The 26691-nt window shown below is 43.7% G+C and overlaps 1 protein-coding gene across 1 annotated transcript in view; it reads left to right on the top strand.

Moving 5' to 3' along the window:
* The window catches only part of FRK (fyn related Src family tyrosine kinase), a 76344-nt gene extending 50022 nt beyond the window's left edge, over positions 1-26322 (top strand). The window contains exons 5-8 of the mRNA XM_038395245.2: positions 5074-5232; positions 9437-9618; positions 13375-13540; positions 24381-26322. Of these exons, the coding sequence (XP_038251173.1) occupies positions 5074-5232; positions 9437-9618; positions 13375-13540; positions 24381-24592 (719 nt within the window). The 3' untranslated portion in view covers positions 24593-26322. The remainder of the gene's footprint in view (positions 1-5073; positions 5233-9436; positions 9619-13374; positions 13541-24380) is intronic.
* The last annotated feature ends 369 nt before the right edge of the window (positions 26323-26691 follow it).

Raw genomic sequence — 26691 nt, 5'->3', positions numbered from 1 at the left:
CATCAGCCAGAATTCATAAATTGTACAGACATATTCTCCACATTGTCACGTCTATTGTGTAGTAATGAAGGGGAATAAAAGCTACAATAGAATAAAAGATAAAGAAGTGACAGTGTCTCCAGAGGGAATGGGGGAGGAGTTAAAGGTGATCGTTCAACACTGCATGTTCCAATATTAGGAGGATCAGAAGATGAATCCATATGGATTCTGAATCAGTTTTTCCTGACCATTTGGAAACTGATTTCTGATCCTGCCAATGGAGGATTATGGAGCCCTTCAAAATGTCAAGATGATTTGTCTATAGTCTTTGCATTTACACAAGGTTTCCATTAACCTCACTGAGAAAGTCAGAAGATTCCTATTTAAACTGGAGGCTTTTGATTAAAGTAATACAGAGGCTTGTGAAACATCTTTAATATATTTTATTAATTCATCACTATTTGAAATTCTTTTATTTGGTGCCAGCCTCATTTGTGAAGATAGCATAAACTGTCATGTCATTTTTCACAACTGTTTATACATTGCTTTGACACCAACTCTGCTGTGTTGGCCAGCCACTCTCTGCTATTGTCCAGACTGTTTTTATTTTCTTTCCTATGAGATGGCAAAACTATGTCGTGGTCAAAATTAGCCTCTTTCACTGAAAATAGTGCTGCCCAAGAGTAAAACCCCAGGAGAACATTTGTCAATGCTTTCCACTTCAATCCTGGTTCTTAATGCAATCTCTCTGATCTCAGAAGGCAATGTGTGTTGGACAGACAGGAAGACAAAGAAGGTTTATTGGGGCGTGACTGAAAACACAGTCACTTAAGACCTCAAATGAAAGTTTTAGCAACACATTCTTTTTAACTATTTACATTGTACAGAGAAAGACAAAGTGTCCACTGGGGGCATGCAAGTGCACAAGCATAAACCATCTTGCTTTGAAAAGTTACACTAGGGACTACAGGACGCAGGCCAAGAACAGAAATGTTCAGGCTTCTGGCAATAAGAGTTTTGTCAGCCCATGAATGACACTACAGCTGGGAAGTAAGAGTTCCCTTGTCATATTATTGTTTCCAGGCCACAATGACTATGCTGACTCACCTTTAGGCCAGTCGGCCTAGAACTATAAAATTTTGTTGAAACAAGCAGTAATCACAACAACTCTAAAAGAAAATAGTAGCAGCAGTTTCTTTCTTCAGAGATTTCCTTATGTGCTCTGTTATATGTTTCTTTATCTTTGACTCTGCCTAACAGAGTCTGTGACTTTTTAGGCACTTACAGGGAATGAGTTGCAACAGATATTCAGCAGGCTTTCTTGTGAGAGATGCAACAGAACACAACAGTGCCTTCTTGGACAGTGAATGCAGTAAGTCTTTAAGTTATCATTCACTCCACAGTCTGGTCTTATTGATTCCAACTGTCCATCAGGTATCAGAGACACAGTATACTCCAGTGGGTAGGGCACTAGCCAGGAGATGTTGTTTCTATTCCTGGCTCTGCCAGTGACCTGCTATGCAATCTTGGGCAAGTCACTTTACCTCTCTTTGTCTGTTTCCCCTCCCAACCTCTGTCTTTCTAGATTGTAAAGTCTTCGGGAATGGGATTGTCTTACTATCTGTTTATACCATACTGAGCTCAATGGGCCCTCTAGGCACTGCTGTAACAATAATAATAATCCCTCTCAGACTAGCTACCTCCATCTTCCCTGAAACCGTTCCTATGACATCACTACCTCATGGACAATTGTCTGCTTCTGAAATTCCTTTTACCCATTTCCTTGGCACACTCTCTTGTTTAATCTTCTTCAGTTCATCCCAACTATTTGATATACAGTATTTCAATACTATTTAATCTCTGTGATCTTCCTCAAAGAAATCCATTGCAGTTTATTTACCAGAGGATCCTTCTAACCAAAACTGAGTAAAACAAGCGTTTCTGTTCATTTTTATTGGGCAAACTTTACTTTGTTTCTGTGACTTTATAAATAGCATGGAGGTCACTCTGGTGGTCTGCAGGTGAGCCCTTGTCTCAGTTTCCCTATACCCTGGGCATAAATAAATCAAAGAAGGCTTTCCAATATTAAAGAGCATCCTCTTTAGAGGGTTTCTTTTATTTAACAGGAAAACAACAACATGAAACAAAATTAAAGTTTCAATCAGCTACTCCACTGGAACTCTGCCCCTGCAATAATCACTTTTATGTTTTAGTTCCTCTAGCCCTGAAGCACTCCCAGGCTGGATTCCCTGCCAGGAGTTTGGTCTCTGCTGGGTGTTCAGTCGGATGCCAGCGTCTCTTCCATCCCCACCCAATGTGTTGTCCTTTGCTGAGCCAGTCCCTAGTGACTCCCCAGGAAGTCCCATGCCTAGTTCATTCTCTTGGGCTGCTTTGGTCCCTTGCCTGGGAACACTTTCTCTCTGGGCCTCTTCCTTCTTCCGTGAGCCTCTGTTCTCTAGGAACACTGGGTGTAGCTTCCTGCCCAGCTCCCTGTGGAGCGTCTCTCCTCAGGAGGTTCTTCTTTTCTGGGTTTCCTGACTAAGCCCTCGTAAGCTTTTATTAGGCCTACGTACTCCTTAGTTAATTAACTGTCACCTGATTACTTAGGTTCTATGTGGCAATCACTATGTTCTTGAATGAGCTCACACAGGAAAATGATAAGACACCCTATCACCTGTGGGTGAACACTTTGCACAAAATGGTCACTAAATCTGATCTCTCAGCTCTCAGCCCTCATCCTCAAAGGAAACCTGCATCACACTTTCAAAAGATGAGCCTGCAAGCTTAAATTCTTAGTTTTGCTAGACACTAAAAATGATGCTCTTAATAAAGACACTGGATTTATGGCTTATTGCAACAATCTGTAACCCACTAACCCCCCTTTTTTGTCCTTTCACTGCAAGGGGGCTAACAGGCCACTTCACCTTGAATGGTCTCTTAGTTTAGCATAAGTAGTTAAAATATATTCTATCTATTCCACCTTGCATTTAGCTGTAACACTCTGAGTACCTTTCCCAGACCTGAAGAAGAGCTCTGCGTTGTTCTAAAGCTTGTCTCTTTCTCCAACAGAAGCCAATCTAATAAAAGATATTATCTCACCCACCTTGTCACCCAATTACTTAGGCCCATAGGTGGATCTGAGTTGACTCATTCTCCTTAGCGTACCCTGTTACAGGTATTCTGGGTTCCTGACCCCGTCAGGGACTAGTCCCTGTGACAGACCGCTCAACTTCTACTTCAGCAATCTCTCTGATCCTGCTATAGTAGATATCTCAGATTAGTATATTAATGAGGACAGACTGTTTTCGGCTAAATCCCTACCTGCTTATTATGATTAACTATAATGTAACAGTTACAAGGTTATGGGGATCTAACAGCAAGGTTTGTTGTTATTTCTAAATAAAAAGTAAGTCTTAAAAGAAAACAAAAGGAGTATATATAGACAAACCAACTATTTATGCTTATTCCAGAGGGAAATATATAGCTAGATAGATACACAAAAGTAAGTGTGTGTGTGTGTGTGTGTATGTATATATATATATAATATATATTCTAAGCTGTCCATGGTTATCCATCTAGCAGGAAGAACTCCATTTCTATCTCTGTTCCAGTTGCTATTTTAAACTGGTTAGATCCCAGCAGCTGGCTTGAAAGAGTTGGGGTGATTTTATGACATTAGTTATATTAAAAGATTTCTTTGTAAAACATCATGTCTTGTCCTATGGGAAGACTCAGTTCAGCCTTCTCTGTAGTAGTGAAGTGACCCTCTGAAGTGCAGTTCATAATTTAGTGGTCCCTGAGTTAAAAATGGAGACCAGGACCTTGGATTGGGTCTGGAGTTGATCTGGCAGCTGATGAGAATGTGAAACACAAGAGTCATGTGTTCTTAATTTACTTTAAGAGCAGAACACCTCATGCCACACATATTGCAGCTTTTGAATAGATAGCCTTCAGGGTCAGCTCCAAGGGTGGTGAGTTGCAATAGTGTAGCCTGAAGGTGATAAACAAATGGATTACCATGGTGTTAGGTCTATATCCAAGTGGGCTAGTATAAACACTTATGCAACTGACAATGATAAAAGTATTTCTAGCTATTGCTAATATTTGGGCATCCAGCAGCACTGGCAAGTTGAGTAAAACTGCAAGACTGAATTGATTTTGCCATTTAAGGAATTTCAGAAGCCATTTAAGACAACTCTGCCTGTTTCCAAAATTCATGGTATGGCATTTTAGTCCTGAGTCAGTGTACAGGATCCAAGAAAGGGGAGGTCAAATACCAAACTAACAAAAAATTTTTTAAAAAAATTAAAGCATCTGCTCTTTAAGAAGGCCTCCAAACCAACCCCAGTCTACTTCTAGGAGGCAGGCAGGCTTTCTCCCTTTCACCAAGGCATCAGGTTAGGGAAAGTGATGCATAACCCAGTTCATAAGGCCTTACTTTGGAGTCTTGAGTAAGAGCAACCAACCATGTAATCAGAAAATAAAATTTCTAGAGTCCAGGTTAAGCTTGTGCTTCAGAACCTATAGCCTGTAGTTACCTCTCCCTTGCTCAGCTTCCTTTTCCTGTTTGTAGAGAACAGCCCCAAAGGCAGGATGCTCCTTGATTATGTGCAGGCTGCCTTGGCTGTAAACTCTAGAGTGTCCCTTAAAGGGATAACACACCCCACCACAGTCAGTTTTTGGTCTTGGAATGCTTTCTGTGTGAGAGAAGCTTTAAATTCAGTATTTAAATATTCAGTTCTCTGGCTTTTTGCATATTAACATAAACATTTCTTCGAGATGGCGTGTACTGTGGAGTTTTATTTTATAAATTAAATGTCTCTCTTTCTCCCCCCCACCCCCTAAGGACTAACCTTAACATTTATACACCTAGGGATCATAGCACATGAGTTCTGTGCTCCCAGGCAACTGATATGTTTCACTTACTAGTTTTTTTTTCAGCTGCACTGATTCATTTCTCTGTTAACTCTGAAGGTTTGTGGTGCTGATGTGCTTTACAAAGAGATAGAAAATAATCTTAGTGAGTCCCACCTGGTTGCTGGGCCTCTAACATCAGCTGATTCTTTTTTTTTTTTGTCTCTATTCTTGCTTCAGGTTCAATGGATCCAAAGGACTTCCTGAGGGAGGCACAAATAATGAAGAACCTTAGACATCCAAAGCTTATACAGCTCTATGCGGTTTGCACTTTAGAGGATCCAATTTATATTATTACTGAGCTGATGAGACATGGAAGTCTGCTAGAATACCTCCAAAGTAAGCAAAACACTAAAAACTAATTTCAGATAGTACTGTAACTTGCAGTTTAGTAAATGTGCTAAATAAAGAGGAAGAGTGCAGTGCTCTGATTTAATCTGAAGGCTGTAATATTTATTAGGATTGGGGGACAAAAAGGGTTTAGAAATGATTGATTTGTCAAATGACCTAAAAGTAATTGTAGAGAGTGGAGACAGAATTTACAGTTAGGTTCTTATTCACTTTATAGTGGTCCTGGGGCTTTGTGTTGATGCTCTGTGCCAGGGATCAGCAACCTTTGGCCCACAGACCACCACGGTAAGTCCCTGGCGGGCTGGGCTGGTTTGTTTACCTGCCATGCGGGCTGAGGGATGTGCTGGCCACCACTTCCCGCAGCCCCCATTGGCCTGGAGCGGCAAACCGCAGCCAGTGGGAGCTGCGATCAGCCGAATATGTGGATGCGGCAGGTAAACAAACCGGCTTGGCCCTCCACGGGGCTTACCCTGACGGGCCACGTGCCAAAGATTGCCGATCCCTACCCTATACCTAAGGCTAAGATTTAGTCATGGGCATTTTTAGTAAAAGTCCTGGACAGGTCATGGGCAATAAACAAAAATTCACAGCCCCGTGACCGGTCCATGACTTGAACTATATCCCAGTGACTAAATTTTTGGTGTTCTGGAGGATCCGGGGACACAGCTGCTGCTCCGGATGGGGGTTCCAGGCACCCGCTGGTGCTGGGGGTGGTCTTCGGGGCACCCAATGGTGTGCCACTGGTGCTGGGGAAGGTGGCACAGGACCGCTGCTGCTGGGAAGAAACGGCCCCATTCACCCAGAACTGCCATCACTGCTGCTGGTGGGGGCTAGTCCCGCTGTCCTGGGACTGTCACCGAGGCTGCTGGCAGGGGGCCCAGAACCGCAGCAGCTGTTGCTGATAGTGGGGGGCTGCCCCGCCAGCCTGGGACCATCGCTGACTGCTGGTGGGGGGCAGCCCAGGACCACGATTGTTGGGCTGGAGGGCTAGTGCAGCTGGCCCCTGGGCCGCCCAAGCTTCTCAGGCAGGTCTGGGGTCAGTTGCACCTGCTGGCTGCAGAAGTCACGGAGGTCTTGGAAAGTCATGGAATCCATGACTTCCGTGACCTCCATGACAGACTCGCAGCCTTACCTATGCCTCCAGTTCATTGACCTGAGATAAGCAAGTGTAATAAGTGAAATCCCAACCATAGTCTCCTATGCAGGTATTTGCAGGTGAAACCTCACCGTCCTTGATGGAAAAGTAGTAAGGAAACTGGGTTGAAACTCATGGAATTTACATTCCTCTATCTGGGAATAACCTGTGCAGGAGAGAGTTCTGCCCACTATTCCTAAACATTTAAGAAGTGATGTTGTCCACAACGGTAGAGGTTCATTGATAGCCAGGAAAAATAGTAATTTCCAGTGTCTTACTGAGTCTGGCCACATACTGTTGCAAATATGTCAGGATGCAGCGCAGTGCAAATCAGGTGATCACATTGTCCTTGGCTAAATTTCTCCTCCTCAAAATTTATTCTTCATTTCTTTGTTTTAAACCCCTTCCCACCCTTCAAACATTTTGTACAGTGTTTCCTGCACAGTGATCTGTCACGTTCTACCACAAAGGGGGCTGTATTATAGTGATGGGCAAGTGATCCTAATGTATAGTTTATTAAAGTGCTTCAGGATTTTTCCTGATGAACACTGCTGGATACATTTAAAGTATTATTTATGATTATTATTATTGAGCTGTCCCCAGGCAGATTAATGGAACACAATAGAACAATATTTTCCTATTACAGATATAAATTAAATTGTCTTAAATGTATGAATATTTGTATCAGTTGTGATGTGCAGTGGCCCTGTTGTTGCAATCTTGATATTTAGTGAGGATTTACCAAATCCTGCAGTCTCAAATGGGGGAAATATTTAATATTGAATTTCACACTGCTAATATGTCTGTCAGTAAGAACCTCTCCTATCTTTTGTCTATTGAATAAGACATTGTGACTGATTGGTGAGATCATGATGCATCCCTGAGCTTTCTTTAATATTTCGTTTCCTGTAGTAAATTATTTATAAAAGAGATGGGTTTGTGTAAAATTGTTAGTAACAAGGGAAGGGAGGAGCTGTCAAATTTTCCTTACAGGGTAGAGAATAAGTCATGGGTAGGTTTTGTAAATTTATTTGCCAGTGCCTGTAGTTTGAGTGCATTTCCTCGCATTAATATCACTATTTTTTTCAAAAGTACTTGATAACAAACCTAAATCAACAAAGGCTAGGTTGTAAATTTACAATCACCGATGAGTATAGGGCACTGTATAGCTGGAAGTGATGTGGAAGGGAATTGTGACTCTCAGAAGAGCATAGAATAATTCCAAAACACATGCATCCTCCTAGTCACTCCATTTTAGGTATCATATGCTCCTGAACTGCAACACACTCCATTCATGGATCTATTTCCTTGTCCAACAGACTGAACAATAAGAGCTAGTGTCTATTGGTATCCACAAATGCAGAACTGCACTGTGTTATATGGTTCTACAACCTGATGACAGATTTTCCTGGTGTTATATCATTAAGCTGTAAATTGTCATGTAGCTTGATTTTTCTCTGTTTTAAAGGTCATGGCTGCTACTAAACACACGTGTGGGGGAGGAGAAGAGTTTCTGATTCAATAATAGAAGGAAATAATCTGTGTTGGATTATCATGACAATCAGTTTAACCTCAAAGAGGAAGTAGGCAGGGCTAATTTAATCATTAAAATTCAGCCTTTCATCTCTTCAGCTCAAAACATACTGATGAGCAGGAAATTCAAGGTTTAGAGATTGAGGAGTACAGTGGCAAACAATAGTGTGGAGTGCCAGGAGTGAAGAAAGTGATTCAAGGCAGTGCTATCCACTGTCACTATGAATCAGTGGGACATCATTAACCACAGCAGACTGCCAACTGCAGTTGATACTTTCTTATTTTTAATGCCAAGGCAGCTAGGAAGGATAATCCACACTCCTAATATAAAGAGAGAGCCAAAAATGACCCAGATAGCAGTATCTCATTGGACTATTCAAATTTGGAAAGTTTTTGGAAAAGTGAAATGCTATGCAGATATTTTTCCTATTATAGTAAAGCCTATTTTTTTTCCTATTATAGTAAAGTATAGTAAAGTGTGTATGCTTCTGATGTTGTGGGTCTTAGGTTCAAATGTCACTTATAAGAGTGATGATTGTATATAGCAATGAGTTGGTCACTCCTTAAGGGTTAATCACCCTGAGTGCAGAAGTGTCTGAATTCATCTCTCCCCCAGCAGCAGTTAATCTGGCCTAATATGCCACAGAAGGCCTGAATCTGAGTTGTAATTTGTAACTCATCAGTGACATCTCTTGGTACCTGCCTTGCCATTTATGGTCTCCGTTATTAAAGTTACTAAGGCTCTTTCCCTCATGTATTGAGCCAGCCTGCTCTGGTCAGGGGTCTTTTAACACTTTGTTTGAGCACCATCTCTGACTGAGCTAAATTAGTATTTCAGGAAGCTGTTGATCTTACAAATGGCACAGATATTGTTTCAGCAGATTCTATTAAAGAAGTATAGCATAAGGACAACTCAAGGAACCTTATCACTGAGGCAACATAGCTAACAGTAAGAACCGCTCAGGTGGATTCTAAAGGTAAAACGAAGCTTTTACACTTAACAGGAGCTGGTCAATTTTTATGTCAGACTTGTCTGGGGACACTAGTTCTCATGTGTGGCCTTGCCTCACCCTTCATTAATCTTTGGTTGCCAAAAGTGAATACAAATATTAATTGTTTAACCACATTTTATGATGGATGATTTGCCTGTTGGAAAGACAAATACCTACACTGTCACAAATAGGTAGGTGCCACTGTCACAAATAGGTAGGTGCTCAACCATCTGAAATATACCCTCAAATCCAGTACTGCATTAGTTATTTGCTCTTTTAAAAGAGCTCCGTTTGGATGCTGAATGGGGGTTGTTTTTAAAGGGGCATGAAACTAACTTCATACCTTTACAGACAGTTGCTTAACCTTTACCATTCTTTAGGACTCCTACTTTATTCTATAGCTTGATGTTCTTGGTTTACAGTAGAGACATGGGCCATTCTTTCCCAACAGCTGACACATTTAAATAACTTGAGAACTCAGAGACACTGTAAATATTGACAATAATCCCACCTTCTTTTTTCTTTGATACAGATGATGCAGGTTCACAGGTCCATCTGCCAGAACAAATAGACATGGCAGCTCAGGTTGCCTCAGGAATGGCTTACCTGGAATCCCAGAACTATATCCACCGGGATTTGGCAGCCAGGAATGTCCTTGTGGGTGAACACAATGTTTACAAAGTGGCAGATTTTGGACTTGCAAGAGTTTTTAAGGTGGGTTTGGATGAGTTTGGATTTTTTTTGTCATTTATGTAAGAGAATTAGCATGAACTCCAGCTATGTAAAAAACGATTCAGGAAATTAAGGGTCTGTCTACTTTGCAAACAAGAGGTGTGCTCTTAACTCAGATTAGCTAATTTATGTTAAAATAGCAGTGAAGATAAAGCACCTTGTCTTTTAACTCTGGTTAGCAGATTGAGTTCAACCAAGATCCTCTATAAGCCCCCACACTGCATTTTCTTGCCCCTGCTCTGCCCCCAGCTCTGCCCTCACTCAACCCCTTCCCCCAAACTCCCACCCCTGCTCCACCCATGGCCCCACTCCCACCCTCCCCCAATCCCACGCCTTCCCCCCCAAGCGTGTCCTGTCCCTGCTCCTCCCCCTCCCTCCCAGTGCCTCCTGTGTGCTGCGGAATGGCTAACTGCAGCGGCTGGGAGGGAGAGAGAGGAACTGATTGACGGGGCCGCAAGCTGGTGAGCAGGCAGCACTGTGGGGAAGAGGCGGAGCTTGGCAGTTGGTGGGTGCTAAGCACCCGCTAATTTTTTTCCGTGGTGCTCCAGGGCTGGAGTACCCACGAAGTCGGCACCTATGTATGCTAGCCTTTTTTTTGCTGACACAGCTTCCTTCTTCCTTTGCATGGGTAGTGGCTGGTTCAAGGGTGGAATGGACAGAACTGGAGTCAAGTTTCTTCCCATACCTCATCTATCTGCTTGGGTGGGGAGTAGTAGCCCTTTGGCAGCTGTTTCCGTCCTCCCTCCCACAACATCTGATGCAGGGCCTGGCAATGCAGATAGTCATCACTAAAGAGAAAGGCCTCTCTAGACATCCCCCCTCCCTCTCATTCCCACGTGCTGGCTCAGAAATTCAACATGCTGTAACAATGCTGGTTCTGGCGAGTGAGAGTGCCAGTTCAGGACAAATTGCTTAAAGCAGGGCAGTTACAGCCCAAGGCTGGGATTTCTATGCACACCAAGGCAAACCAAACCAGCCAAACGGACAAGACTTTGGTTTTACCCCACGGGGCTAACCACAAGTCACGCAAGCAATTCCCTTAGATGCTCCAGTTTCCCAGTATCACCACCAGTGCCACTCGTTATGGGGACAAATGGTTATGAAAACCAATACCCCAGTAAAAGAAAAAAGGTTCTCTCGATCCCAAAGGACCAAGCCCTAGATTCGGGTTAATATACAAATCAGATCTTACCCAGAAATCACGCTGCTGCCAAATCTGTAGAATCTAAAATCTAAAAGGTTTATTCACAAAAGGAAAAAGATATAGATGAGAGCTAGAATTGGTTAAATGAAATCAATTACATACAGTAATGGCAAAGTTCTTGGTTCAGGCTTGCAGCAGTGATAGAATAAACTGCAGGTTCAAATCAAGTCTCTGGAGTACATCCACAGCTTGGATGGGTCATCAGTCCTTCGTTCAAAGCTTCAGTGTAGCAAAGTTCCTCCAGAGGTAAGAAGCAGGATTGAAGACAAGATGGAGGAGCTGCAGCAGCTTTTTATATTCTCTGCCATGTGGTCTTTCTTTCTTTGTTCCAAAAACAAGCTGTCCATCACATGGCCTGGAAAAACTTCAGACTTCTGTCCATAGGCCTGTCCCTGGATTCCTTGCTGAGTCACAAGGCGTGTCTGCCTTCTCTCAATGGGTCAGTTGTATAGCTGATGGTCCTTAATGGGCCATCAAGCAGGCTAGGCAGAGATGATACCAACTTGTCTGGGGCGTCACCCAGAAGCATAGCACAAGTTTGAACTACAGACAGTATAGAGCCAATACTTATAGCTTTAAATACAAAAATGATACATGCATATAGATAGCATAATGATAACCAGCAAACCATAACCTTGTCTTGAACACCTTATTTGACCTCCTTTATTCTAGATTTGGTGCCGCTACAGGATCTTGGTTGCAACAATGTTCTATTTGGTCTCAGTTCAAGTCAATAACATCACACATGCTACTCCGAGTTCTTAGTTTCTCATAGAGATCAGATTTTTCTCTACTGTTTAAGAAAATTGTATATTATGGCATATTGAACATGATGTCACTGGGGGTTAAATTAATGAACTAATGGCTTTTCAGTTTAAAGGGGGATTTTATGAATTTCACTAAGTAGCTGAAAATTTCCAAAGCCTTTTTTATTATTTTATTTTAATTTTATTTTATTTTAATATATTTTTGCTCTGGAAGGATAAAAGAACTTTTATTGCCAGTTGGTTTTCCATACCAAGTGCAATGGTTGTAGAAGTTGTGATTCATAATAGATCTGGTGTTATGCCCTTATTGTGGTATAAAATGTTGAGCTGACACTGAAAGTACTCCTCCTCATTTTTGACTCCTACTGTGAATATTTTTAGCCTGAGATACATTTCTTTTTAAACCGAACATGTGAATTTTGAGTATTAATAAAGGAGTTTTCTCTGGTATGTGTTTAGGTGGAGGGAGCAATCAACAGTTACTGAAATTTCCTGTTAACATTGAACATTTCTAAACTAGTCACCATTTAATATAGTCCCAATAGTGTTCATTTGGAAATACTCTTACTCATAGGCCAAGGGATTGTGGATTCAGGTTCCATACTAATACTTGTGTAGGAGAGCCCACACAAAGTCCTCTATACTTTAAGAGGAAGTGAAGCATAGTAAAAATATACATTACTATAATGAAACCAAAGTTTGTTTATACAGATGAGAATGAAGGCCCAGATCCTCAAGTGCTTAAATATCTTTGAGGGTCTGGGCCTAAGTCTATGATGCTAACTGCTAGACATAATCTAATGAAGAAGTATAGGCTATAGTGTAATAGCAAGGAAAGAACATATCCAATTTTGTGGATACTCACAATATTATTTAAGATCTGCATAATCTGTATAGAAGTTTGCATGTTAAAAAACCTGACAGAGGCTAAGATATGTATGATATGCCCTAGATTCCATTTAAACATTGGAAACCTCTTAAAATGTTCCCAAAGGTTGGATGTCCATGCAATAAAACTCTGTAGATGTGGGTCTGTGAAAAGTAAAGGATTAACCCCAGAGAACTTCCATTACTAAAAAATATTTCTCCATGTATTTTTTTATATATCCACTGTGAGCTAATATATTAATTTAAAATCAGTTTGGGTCTGTTTTCACTGCTTGAAAACTGGTGAAGTGGTAATTAGCAAAGTCAATAGCCCTTCAGTGCCATCAGTAAATCACAAAACTGAGGTTTCTAAATGCATTAGTGCTTGCTATTGCCTCCTCTATTTATAGAAGATCAGACCCGAAGGCAGTCTGACAATGCAGTCTGTAGAGCCAACATGATGCTTGTGCTGCTATTTCTGGCCAACTTATGGAATCCTTTCATGCCAGATTCAGAATTCACAATAGCAGGCCATAATTAAGCACAAGCCATTCCAATACTGGGTACTCCCTTGAAGTTACAAATGGCTTAGAAAAGCTTCTGTTGAACAAAGATGTTTCTCATCTATAAGATACCAGTACAACAAAGATATAAGCACATACTTTAGTCCCACTGAGTTCAAGTGCTTTACTGAACAGGGCTGAGTTAAGCATCTGTTGAAGTGCTTTTTCTGAATCAGATCCTAACTTCTGATGAAGTGGGCTGTAGCCCACAAAAGCTTATGCTCTAATAAATCTGTTAGTCCCTAAAGTGCCACAAGTACTCCTGTTCTTTTTGCAGATACAGACTAACATGGCTGCTACTCTGTAACTTGGGTTTGTTTTATTTTGTATTTAATAGTTAGAAAATGAAAATGTATATGAAGCTAAACATGAAACGAAACTCCCTGTGAAATGGACAGCCCCTGAAGCGATCCGCTCCAATAAATTCAGCATTAAGTCTGATGTGTGGTCATTTGGAATACTTCTCTTTGAAATAATCACCTATGGGAAGATGCCTTATTCTGGTAAGTATTTTATTTTAAAATAATATTTAGATACACTTCTTGATTATTTTTAATTTTTTTTCTTTATTGAATTGGAGGCTTATTCAAGGGTTGAAAATCTAAATATGGAATAAAACATCTTAGGTGACCTTCACTGGGAGCTGCTGGATGTCCCAGACCTCCTGAAAGTTCTCCAAAACCTGTAATTTCCAGCTATTCAAGATTTGGTTAGTTGGTACCAATCTGTGGTTCATAGGCTTAGCTTGCTGGCTATTCCTCTGGGACATCAGACCAATCAAGTACACTGATGGAAGGTACAATGGGAGAGGCTTTTGTGGACCTGTGTTTCACCATCTTTATGAAGGTATCACATGGTAGGAGAGATTCCAGTGTGAGATATTGCATAGGATGTCAGCAAGGAAAAAATGCATGAAAAGAAGAAGAGGGTTGTTTTGTTATTTTCCCAATTCTGGGCTACTGCAGTGGGGAACGCACATAAAGAGAAGCACAGACTGTATCTGGGCAAAAAGAGCACTAGCCAAGAATGGATTTAACAATATCAGAGCAGAATATGTGTCCAGTAGTGTGGGTAGCTGTCATAAATATAAAGGGAAGGGTAATCACCTTTCCGTATACAGTGCTATAAAATCCCTCCTGGCCAGAGGCAAAACCCTTTCACCTGTAAAGGGTTAAGAAGATAAAGTAACCTCGCTGGCACCTGACCCAAAATGACCAATGAGGGGACAAGATACTTTCAAATCTGGGGCGGGGGACAGGGGCAAAGTGTTCTGTTTGTCTGTGTGAGACCTTTGCTGGGAACAGACCAAGGATGCAAGCCTTCCAACTCCTGTAAAGTTAGTAAGTAATCTAGCTAGAAAATGCGTTAGATTTTCTTTTGTTTAATGGCTTGTGAAATAAGCTGTGCTGGAGGGAATGTATCCTGTTTTTGTGTCTTTTTTATAACTTAAGGTTTTACCTAGAGGGATTCTCTATGTTTTGAATCTGATTACCCTGTACAGTATTTACCATCCTGATTTTACAGAGGTAATTCTTTTACCTTTTCTTTAAACAAAATTCTTCTTTTAAGAACCTGATTGCTTTTTCATTGTTCTTAAGATCCAAGGGTTTGGGTCTGTGTTCACCTGTACCAATTGGTGAGGATATTATTATCAAGCCTTCTTCAGGAAAGGGGGTGTAGGGCTTGGGGGGATATTTTGGGGGAAGACCACTCCAAGTGGTCTTTTTCCCTGTTCTTTGCTTAAATCGCTTGGTGGTGGCAGCATATTGTTCAAGGACAAGGCAAAGTTTGTACCTTGGGGAAGTTTTTAACCTAAGCTGGTAAGAATAAGCTTAGGGGGTCTTTCATGCAGGTCCCCACATCTGTACCCTAGAGTTCAGAGTGGGGAACCTTGACATGGTGGCAGTGCGGTAGGATCATTTTGAACCAGAAGCACAGCGGATTTTAAAAGGTTTTGTAAAAGGTGATTGCAGCTGCAGATTCTGTCTCTCTGCCTAGGGACAGAGCAGCTCCATAACAAAAGGATTTTTCTGTAGGCTGAGAACAGCTATCAGAGACAAAAGGTATCAGATTACAGAACAGCAAAATTTTACAAGCCAGGTTTTTTTTTCTTTCTAACTCTCGGGTATAGCTAGGTTAAACACAGAGAGGCTAGGATGACAGAATACAATGTTCAACAGAAACTGGAATTAGCCAGATTGGAAGCTGAGGAAAGACAGAAGGAACATGAAAGACAGGTAGAACTCAGACAGATGGAGATTGATGCACAAGCGGCCAAAGAAGAAGCCAGGGTGGAGGCAGAAGAAACTGCCCACAAGAGAGATATGGAAGCAAAAGAAAAAGAAATGGAGGAGAGGGAAAAAGAGAGGAAGCATTCACTGGAGATAGAGAAGGCAAGGGCTCAGCAGAATATACCGAATAACCCTAACAATCCTTCCCCAACAATCCACAAATGGGAGCGACTATGTCCACAGTATGATGAATCCAGTGATATTGCTGAATATTTCCTCACCTTTGAGAGACTGTGCACACTCCATAAAATTCTTGACGCTCACAAGATGACCATATTGGTTGCAAAATTGACTGGAAGAGCTCTGGACATATTCAATAAGATGCCTATTGATGAGGCTTCTGACTATGATAAATTCAAGGATTTGGTTTTAGAACAATTTCAAATTACACCTGAAACTTAGAGTAAAATTTAGAGCCCTTAAGAGAGGACCGGGACTTAGCAATGTGGCTTATGTAAACCAGATGACAGATCTGTTTGATAAATGGCTCAAAGGACGGGATGTAACTAGCTTTGGAGGAATGCTGGATTTGATGATACAGGAGCAATTCCTGAATATATCCAAGGATGATATAAAACAGTGTTTATGGGATAAGAAAAGGGACTCAGCAGGAAGTCTTGCTTCTTATGCTGATCAATATAAGCAGTCCCAGACCGCCAGAGAGGTGGGGCAAACCGGAACAAAACGGGTGGAGGGAGGAGAGAGGAACAACCCTGATCGCAGTTGGAGTGGATACCAGAAGGGACACCCTCAGACCACACTCTACTACCGGGGGCAGCCCAAGACCCAACTACATCCCACTCCAGACTGTTCTTATCAGACACCTTATCATCCCACCACACTGTTCTCCAGCAACCCACTCACCCCAGTGACCAGTCATCTGAGCGACGGTTTAAATGTAATGAGCCAGAGCATGTAAAGGCCAACTGCCCCAAGAACCCCAACAGATTATAGTTCATTGCACAGGGGTCCCATCAAAGGTCCTCAGGCCCAGATGCCTCCCAGATACCCTTAGAGCAGAGGGAAACTGTGAGTGTGGGCGGGAAGAAGGTCATAGCGTGGAGGGACACCGGAGCACAAGTGTCAGCTATCCACGCTTCCTTAGTGGACCCCAATTGAATCGACCCAGAGGTCCAAGTGACGATTCAACCCTTCAAGTCAAACTCTTTTGACTTGCCTACAGCCAAGTTGCTGGTCCAGTTAAAGGGCTGGTCAGGAACGTGGACATTTGCAATCTATGATGATTATCCCATTCCCATGCTGTTGGGGGAAGACTTGGCCAATCATGTAAAGCTAGCCAAAAGGGTGGGAATGGCCACCTTCAGCCAGGCTTATCAAGCTGTCACACCTAGCTCTGTTCCGGAGACTTCTACCAAGACCTGGTCATAGGTGATGGAACCGAACCCCATGCCAACATCTGCAACAGCAATAGTGGATCCAGTCACAGAGACTCAGACAAAGCGAGCCCCAGAACCAGAACCGGTGGAACAACCAGCACCAGAATCATTGCCAGCACTGAATCCAGTGCTTGCAAGCCCAAAACCAGAGGGCCCCACTGAACCTGCACTGGCAGCAGCAGATAACCCTACACAAGAGGCTCAGCTGGAGCCTGAACCCCAACATAGTGTACCAGCAGAGAGTGGTTCACAGTCCACGGAAACAGCCCCATCACCTGCATCGCTTCCAAAGGGTCCAAGCCCAGGTCCACAATCCAATGAGAAACAGATGTCTCCAGCATCAAGGGAACAGTTCCAGACCAAACAGGAAGCAGATGAAAGCCTCCATAGAGTTTGGACAGCAGCATGGAGCAACCCACTGCCTCTCAGCTCTTCTAATCAATCCAGGTTTGTTGTATAAAGAGGACTTTTATACAAGGAAACTCTTTCCGGTGGACACCAGGAAGACTGGCATCCTCAGAGACAGTTGGTAGTTCCAACTAAGTACCAGGTAAAGCTCTTAAGCTTAGCCCACGATCATCCTAGTGGCCATGCTGGGGTGAACAGAACCAAAGACCATTTGGGAAAGTCATTCCACTGGGAGGGAATGGGCAAGGATGTTTCTACCTATATCAGTTCTTGTGAGGTGTGCCAATTAGTGGGAAAACCCCAAGACCAGGTCAAAGCCCCTCTCCAGCCACTCCCCATCATTGAGGTTCCATTTTGGTGAGTAGCTATGGATATTCTGGGTTCTTTTCCAAAAAAGACATCCAGAGGAAAGCAGTACATACTGACTTTCGGCACTGTGCAGGAGGGAAGGGACGGGAGCTGCTTCTAGCACTGGCTGGAAACAGGGCGGGGGCAGAGCCCTGCTGGCTGAGACCTGGCACACAGCAGGGGCTGCACTGACAGACCAGCATGGGGAGCAGCCAGCCCCGTGCAATGCAACTTCATCCCAGCACCAGCCTTGTGCACCCACCCCCATTGTCGGCCACTGGCCCCCACCCACCTACCCACCCGCTCACCACTGGTGGATGGGAGGCTGGTGAGCAGGGATCCAGTCAGCAGCAGGACCCACAATTACTGATAGTGGGGGGGAAAGACAGAAAATACAGGATTTGCCCTTTTTAAAGAAAAATTCAGGACATCTGCAGGAGGGCTTAAATATGGGACTGTCCCTTTAAAAACGGGTCAGCTGGTTACCCTAGCACAAGGTGTCACTAAAATGATTGTTTGTTATTTTAATTTGTTGTTTGGTGAGGAGAACATACGGGAGGGCAAGAGGCAAAGGAGGGGAATCATAGAATCATAGAATATCAGGGTTGGAAGGGACCCCAGAAGGTCATCTAGTCCAACCCCCTGCTCAAAGCAGGACCAAGTCCCAGTTAAATCATCCCAGCTAGGGCTTTGTCAAGCCTGACCTTAAAAACCTCTAAGGAAGGAGATTCTACCACCTCCCTAGGTAACGCATTCCAGTGTTTCACCACCCTCTTAGTGAAAAAGTTTTTCCTAATATCCAATCTAAACCTCCCCCATTGCAACTTGAGACCATTACTCCTCGTTCTGTCATCTGCTACCATTGAGAACAGTCTAGAGCCATCCTCTTTGAAACCCCCTTTCAGGTAGTTGAAAGCAGCTATCAAATCCCCCCTCATTCTTCTCTTCTGCAGACTAAACAATCCCAGCTCCCTCAGCCTCTCCTCATAAGTCATGTGCTCTAGACCCCTAATCATTTTCGTTGCCCTTCGTTGTACTCTTTCCAATTTATCCACATCCTTCCTGTAGTGTGGGGCCCAAAACTGGACACAGTACTCCAGATGAGGCCTCACCAGTGTCGAATAGAGGGGAACGATCACGTCCCTCGATCTGCTCGCTATGCCCCTACTTATACAACCCAAAATGCCATTGGCCTTCTTGGCAACAAGGGCACACTGCTGACTCATATCCAGCTTCTCGTCTACTGTCACCCCTAGGTCCTTTTCCGCAGAACTGCTGCCGAGCCATTCGGTCCCTAGTCTGTAGCGGTGCATTGGATTCTTCCATCCTAAGTGCAGGACCCTGCATTTATCCTTATTGAACCTCATTAGATTTCTTTTGGCCCAATCCTCCAATTTGTCTAGGTCCTTCTGTATCCTATCCCTCCCCTCCAGCGTATCTACCACTCCTCCCAGTTTAGTATCATCCGCAAATTTGCTGAGAGTGCAATCCACACCATCCTCCAGATCATTTATGAAGATATTGAACAAAACGGGCCCCAGGACCGACCCCTGGGGCACTCCACTTGACACCGGCTGCCAACTAGACATGGAGCCATTGATCACTACCCGTTGAGCCCGACAATCTAGCCAGCTTTCTACCCACCTTATAGTGCATTCATCCAGCCCATACTTCCTTAACTTGCTGACAAGAATGCTGTGGGAGACAGTGTCAAAAGCTTTGCTAAAGTCAAGAAACAATACATCCACTGCTTTCCCTTCATCCACAGAACCAGTAATCTCATCATAAAAGGCGATTAGATTAGTCAGGCATGACCTTCCCTTGGTGAATCCATGCTGACTGTTCCTGATCACTTTCCTCTCCTCTAAGTGCTTCAGGATTGATTCTTTGAGGACCTGCTCCATGATTTTTCCAGGGACTGAGGTGAGGCTGACCGGCCTGTAGTTCCCAGGATCCTCCTTCTTCCCTTTTTTAAAGATGGGCACTACATTAGCCTTTTTCCAGTCATCCGGGACTTCCCCCGTTCGCCACGAGTTTTCAAAGATAATGGCCAAGGGCTCTGCAATCACAGCCGCCAATTCCTTCAGCACTCTCGGATGCAATTCGTCCGGCCCCATGGACTTGTGCACGTCCAGCTTTTCTAAATAGTCCCTAACCACCTCTATCTCTACAGAGGGCTGGCCATCTCTTCCCCATTTTGTGATGCCCAGCACAGCAGTCTGGGAGCTGACCTTGTTAGTGAAAACAGAGGCAAAAAAAGCATTGAGTACATTAGCTTTTTCCACATCCTCTGTCACTAGCTTGCCTCCCTCATTCAGTAAGGGGCCCACACTTTCCTTGGCTTTCTTCTTGTTGCCAACATACCTGAAGAAACCCTTCTTGTTACTCTTGACATCTCTTGCTAGCTGCAGCTCCAGGTGCGATTTGGCCCTCCTGATATCTTTCCTACATGCCCGAGCAATATTTTTATACTCTTCCCTGGTCATATGTCCAAGCTTCCACTTCTTGTAAGCTTCTTTTTATGTTTAAGATCCGCTAGGATTTCACCATTAAGCCAAGCTGGTCGCCTGCCATATTTACTATTCTTTCGACTCATCGGGATGGTTTGTCCCTGTAACCTCAACAGGGATTCCTTGAAATACAGCCAGCTCTCCTGGACTCCCTTCCCTTTCATGTTAGTCCCCCAGGGGATCCTGGCCATCTGTTCCCTGAGGGAGTCAAAGTCTGCTTTCCTGAAGTCCAGGGTCCGTATCCTGCTGCTTACCTTTCTTCCCTGCGTCAGGATCCTGAACTCAACCAACTCATGGTCACTGCCTCCCAGATTCCCATCCACTTTTGCTTCCCCCACTAATTCTACCCGGTTTGTGAGCAGCAGGTCAAGAAAAGCGCTCCCCCTAGTTGGCTCCCCTAGCACTTGCACCAGGAAATTGTCCCCTACGCTTTCCAAAAACTTCCTGGATTGTCTATGCACCGCTGTATTGCTCTCCCAGCAGATATCAGGAAAATTAAAGTCACCCATGAGAATCAGGGCATGCGATCTAGTAGCTTCCGTGAGTTGCCGGAAGAAAGCCTCATCCACCTCATCCCCCTGGTCCGGTGGTCTATAGCAGACTCCCACCATGACATCACTCTTGTTGCACACACTTCTAAACTTAATCCAGAGACACTCAGGTTTTTCCACAGTTTCGTACCGGAGCTCTGAGCAGTCATACTGCTCCCTTACATACAGTGCTACTCCCCCACCTTTTCTGCCCTGCCTGTCCTTCCTGAACAGTTTATAACCATCCATGACTGTACTCCAGTCATGTGAGTTATCCCACCAAGTCTCTGTTATTCCAATCACGTCATAATTCCTTGACATCACCAGGACCTCCAGTTCTCCCTGCTTGTTTCCAAGGCTTTGTGCATTTGTATATAAGCACTTGAGATAACCTGTTGATCGCCCCTCATTCCCAGTATGAGGCAGGAGCCCTCCTCTCACAGACCTTCCTGCCTGTGCTTCCTCCCGGTATCCCGCTTTCCCACTTACCTCAGGGCTTTGGTCTCCTTCCCCCGGTGAACCTAGTTTAAAGCCCTCCTCACTAGGTTAGCCAGCCTGCTGGCAAAGATGTTCTTCCCTCTCTTCGTAAGATGGAGCCCGTCTCTGCCCAGCACTCCTCCTTCATGGAACACCATCCCATGGTCAAAGAATCCAAAGCCTTCTCTCCGACACCACCTGCGTAGCCATTCGTTGACCTCCACGATTCGACGGTCCCTACCCAGGCCTTTTCCTTCCACGGGGAGGATGGACGAGAACACCACTTGCGCCTCCAACTCCTTTATCCTTCTTCCCAGAGCCACATAGTCTGCAGTGATCCGCTCAAGGTCATTCTTGGCAGTATCATTGGTGCCCACGTGGAGAAGCAGGAAGGGGTAGCGATCCGAGGGCTTGATGAGTCTCGGCAGTCTCTCCGTCACATCACTAATCTTAGCCCCTGGCAAGCAGCAGACTTCTCGGTTTTCCCGGTCAGGGCGGCAGATAGATGACTCAGTCCCCCGGAGGAGAGAGTCCCCGACCACCACCACCCGCCTTCTCCTCTTGGGAGTGGTGGTCGTGGAACCTCCAACCTCAGGACATCGCATCTCATGCCTCCCAACCAGCGGAGTCTCCTTCTGCTTTCTCCCCCCAGACATATCATCTGGTCCACTCTCCGCATTGGTACCTGTGGAGAGAACATGAAAGCGGTTAGTTACCTGTGTCTGTGTTACTGGAACCCGGACATTCCGCTTACCTCTTCTGGAGGTCACATGTTGCCAAGCTTCTTCACTGGCCTCTTGGCTCCTCTGTGCAACCTGCTCTACATCTTTAGAGCTTTGTGCCCCTAGAAGGCTATCCTGAGTTTGGTCCAGAAAATCCTCAGTCTCTCGTATACAACGCAGGGTCGTTACCTGTTGCTCCAGACCTTCAATCTTCTCTTCCAATATGGAGACCAGCTTGCACTTTGTACAGACAAAGTCGCTTCTGTCCTGTGGAAGAAAGACAAACATGGCACATCCAGTGCAGGTCACAACAGCTGAATTCCCCCCTTCCATATCACCTACCTACTACGGAGCTTCCTCAGAGACGTTGGCAAGATGTAAGCCTCACTGGGCTCACTCCAGGCGAACTCCCAGGCAAACTCCTGCTGTGAGCTGCTCTGCTGTCCCCGCTGCTCCGCTGGTTCGCTGCCACTCAGCTGGTTCGCGAGGCTCCGGCTATTTTTAAACAGCCAGGCTTCCCTGACGCAAAAACACAGACACCCTAATGCCCGCCCCCTGCAGGCTAGCAGCCAATCAGACACTCACTCAGGCTCCCTCCCAGCAAACACACGCTCGGATACTTCCTCAGCAAGCAAACACACACACTCGGATACTTACCAGTCCCAGGCAAACTCCTGCTGTGAGCTGCTCTGCTGTCCCCGCTGCTCCGCTGGTTCGCTGCCGCTCAGCTGGTTCGCGAGGCTCCGGCTATTTTTAAACAGCCAGGCTTCCCTGACGCAAACACACAGACACCCTAATGCCCGCCCCCTGCAGGCTAGCAGCCAATCAGACACTCACTCAAGGAAGAGGACAAGGAAGAGGAACTTCCAAATGATCTCCCCCTCCCCGTTCCCCCACCACAACCTATTCCTACACAGGCTTTTGTTCTTTGCTTCAGTCCCATTTGCTGGCCCAGGTGCCATTTCCTCAGCAGCTGGTAGGGGAACCTGGGCCTGCCCTCTACTCCAGGTTCCAGCTGATGGGCCCTCTAGTCAACAGCCAAGGTCTGCACTCCTATTCTTTGCCGCCTTTTCCTGAGCCTCTTCTGTACCTTCTGTCTCTACCCACTCCTCTAGGTTTGCCAGCCCAAACTCCCTCCCCTGATGGAGTAACTGTAGGTTATCTGCCTCTGTAGCCTCAACCGCACCTCCCTTCTCCCAGGGAGTGACTGTAGACTACCTTCCTACAGCTTTTTTCCATTGCCAACCTCCTGGCTTTATAACCCTGGCCCCCCTCCTGCCTCCAGCTGGGCTTCATCAGCCAATTATTCCTTAGTGCTTTCCTCCAGGTACAGCCTATAGATTCATTGGCCTATTTTACCCTTCAGGCCTTGGAGAGGTGGACACCCCATCAAAGGTGGGTTTCATTCACTGGAACAAATAGCAAGGAAAAGACCCCTTGCTGAAAATATAAAGCAAAATAAGGCCATCGTCTTTGCTTTATAAAGGCACACTCTGGTTTATGTTTAGCGAGGGCATAGCCTATGTGAACCTTCACATTTGAAAATGTAAGTCCATGTGCCATAATTGTTTGCTTCCTTGATGTTATTTTCAGGACCATCTCCTCGGTAACCAGTCAAGAGAAAAGGTCATTATGAAAACCAGTAGATGCTCTGATTGCTTATGGAAGGGCTAGGCAATGTTCCAGATAGAGTAGGTCTCAGTGGCTTTTCTAATTCCTTTACCCAGTGGCTTAGATCTTGAGTCCACTCATCACAGGTCAAAGGTGCTTACAACTATTCTACACACTTGCTCATTTTCCATTTCCTCTTATGGCTGCTGATCAGGCTTTCTCCATCAAAACTTCAGAGCCAACGCTACCCATGACACCAACACTTCAAACTGTTCTACTACTTGTTATCAAAAAGAAAAGACATACTTGTGCACCTTAGAGACTAACAAATTTATTTGAGCATAAGCTTTCATGAGCTACAGCTCACTTCATGAAAGCTTATGCTCAAATAAATTTGTTAGTCTCTAAGGTGCCACAAGTACTCCTTTTCTTTTTGCGAATACAGACTAACACGGCTGCTACTCTGATACTTGTTCTCAGTAACAAAACATAACAACACCGAATAAGGAGTGTCAACACAACAAACACATGCTCTAAATGAGAACTTTTATAACAAGAAGTTTTTCACTGGAATAACTTTGTGGCTATTTTAGTTGCTTAGCAGGGGCCCTTATGGCAATTTAAGAAAGGTGTGGTGAGAATGTTATAAATTCCCACTGAGTAATAAATTGGAAAGGAATTAAACCAGGGGCACCTATTTCCCCCCCTATCCTGCAGCCACATTTGGTAACTGCCAGGAGCCTGAGTGCTACATTTAATTTGCAAAAGGAGTCATATGCAGCCATCCTTACTATAATTCAGAGGTACAGTCCATATTGACAATAGGTTCTGATTTGTAGTGTGTTTAATCCAAGCAGTTTAGCATGTTGGGAGTTGTAGTTTCCATGGGTTGTACCTGTATATTAAAGGAAAGAATGGCAATAGGCCATATACAAATCACTCAGCCACATTTTGGGAATAAACATGCACATTTTAATGAGCAAAACTGACACACAGGTAAACATCTGCAAAATAATTTCCTTTTTTCTTTTTTTTAAAATGTATTTCAGGTCTGATGGGCTACCAAGTAATCCAGAAGCTGGATAAAGGATACCGAATCCCTCAACCAGCTAACTGCCCAGATAAGCTCTATAACATTATGCTGGAGTGCTGGAGTGCAGAACCCAAAGTACGGCCCACTTTTGAAACATTGCACTGGAAACTGGAAGATTATGATATGGACTCTACATGCTATACTGATGCAAATGCTTTTGTAAAATGAACATTGAGGCAGAGACTGAAGAAAATCAAACAATCAGTTAAATGAGTATGGTGTAAAGGGTAAATTTAACCTCAAAATACGAGGGAGGAGAGGTTTAAATTATTAGATGAAACTAAGGAATTTTATAAATTGCCAAGGCTATGGTGATTCTCCAGGACACTAGAGATTTTAATGTCAGCCATTGTCTTGCAAAATTAAGAAAACTGAAATGAGGGGGCTTTTTTTTGTAAAATAAGCTCTCTTCTATTTATTATAGATTGTTGCTCAATAAGCACTGTTGCATTGCACTGTTTATCTTCTAGAATGGTTATTTGTTACTCCTTAGATTGCTGAAGCCCATCAGCTGGTTGCTATGAAGGAATCTGATTACTTTGTTGCACAGCAGGACCTGTGCTTTGAGACTTCTCTTTTCTTTTTTAAAATATCCTGTGACTATAATGCTGGCAAAGCCATATCAGGTGTCTGATTGTACATGAGGTGCACATTCCTTTGCTAAAGAGGAAAATGAAACAGATATTGGGAAAATAATTAAAATAGCAGCAAAACATGAACTTTTTGCTTTGTATACATGCAGTGTCTCTCTTATAAAATAATCACAATCAGCATTAGTTGACTAAGGCTAAGACTCAGATAGCGTTACAACGTTAATGATTTTTTAAATTATCCACTGAGGTGCATAGGAACATTTTATAATTCATGAATTTTAAGAATCATGAAGCCAGGGTGACCGGACAGAAAATGTGAAAAATCGGGACAGCGGGTGGGGGGTAAAGGAGCCTATATAAGCTTCCTCTGCTACAGGAGAAGTAGAGCGTGGCTGATTATATGCGGGTCTGAGCATTGTTAGAAACATTTAAAACAATTTTTCCAATTCTAGGTAAATTAGCCAGACTTATGGCTTCTGCTAAATCCTGAGACCTTGAAGGCTTTTGTGTGCAGCATAATTGTGAACTATATTTTCCCTTTCATTTTCAATTATTGAACTATAGAATCCATTGTAGTCTGTAATATTAATACAACACATATTATGGGCTCAAAATAGTCTAACTACTTTCTCCCAATATCAGAGATATAAGGTGTCTGCCAGGAAAATCCTAAAATAGATATAAATAAATGAAAAGATTCCCTAACCTAAAGTTTGTATCTTTCATTGCTTATTCTCTCTGCCATTTCCTTGTTATTTCCTTCTCCTTACACATCAAGTCTATTTACTCCATTTCAGTACCCCACACTTTCCCCCCTCATTTGTAATCTATTTTTAATTTCCTCTTTGTCTCATCTCTTCTTTTCTTGGAAAGCAGCATCTTCTTCTTTTCCACATACACCCCATTCTCTGTTGTCTACCCAAAACTCCCTCCTTTATTATACAGTTTCTTCCCCACTTCCTCTTTTCTTTGTCCCTCTGTATTCTTATCTCGCTATCCTCCTTGCTTTCCTTTGTTTTTCAGGTTAAATGACTTGGCCAAAGGCACAGTGGAAGTCAGTGTTGGGCACTGGGATAGTCTCATGATGATGAACCACCCCCCTCTTTGTAACAAGAGCTCACACTGGCTACTCAGCAGTGAAGCAAGCTCAGCTACTGATTAGTGGCCAGCAACCAGATGGAGCTTGTGATGACCATAGCACCATCAGCCCAGGAGGCAGTCCCCTAGTCATAAATTCCAGTCCAGGATCCTTACAACCATGGGCTTAACAGGTCCCATGTACAACTTGACTTTGGATAGCCTATTCTTTTTCAGAAAAAAATATCACTGCAAACTTTCAGTTCTGACAAGGATGTTGTATTTCTGGGATGATTGTCACATTGAAATAGGTTAGAAACATTTTAATTACAAACTGATTCCACCCTTGACTTTTATAGAGTTGTAAAATTCAGAGGGGTCCTTGGCTTTGGGCTTCATTGGCCCCATAGTTTGAGGGTCTTAACTCCTAAGGACATTCATGTCATCAAGAACAGATCAAAGGGGACATTTAAGACTTATTGGAATCTTACTTACAGAAAGCACCTATATTAGATAAACTTTACAGCAGATGATATAAAGGTTACAAGATTCTTATAGCAAGGGAGCTATTGCATCAAACTCTCATACAGAGAAGAA

Source organism: Dermochelys coriacea, chromosome 3 (assembly GCF_009764565.3).
Source record: "Dermochelys coriacea isolate rDerCor1 chromosome 3, rDerCor1.pri.v4, whole genome shotgun sequence".
Lineage (NCBI taxonomy): Eukaryota > Metazoa > Chordata > Testudines > Dermochelyidae > Dermochelys > Dermochelys coriacea.
The sequence above is the reverse complement of the archived record's forward strand: the minus strand, read 5'-3'. Positions and strand labels throughout refer to the sequence as shown.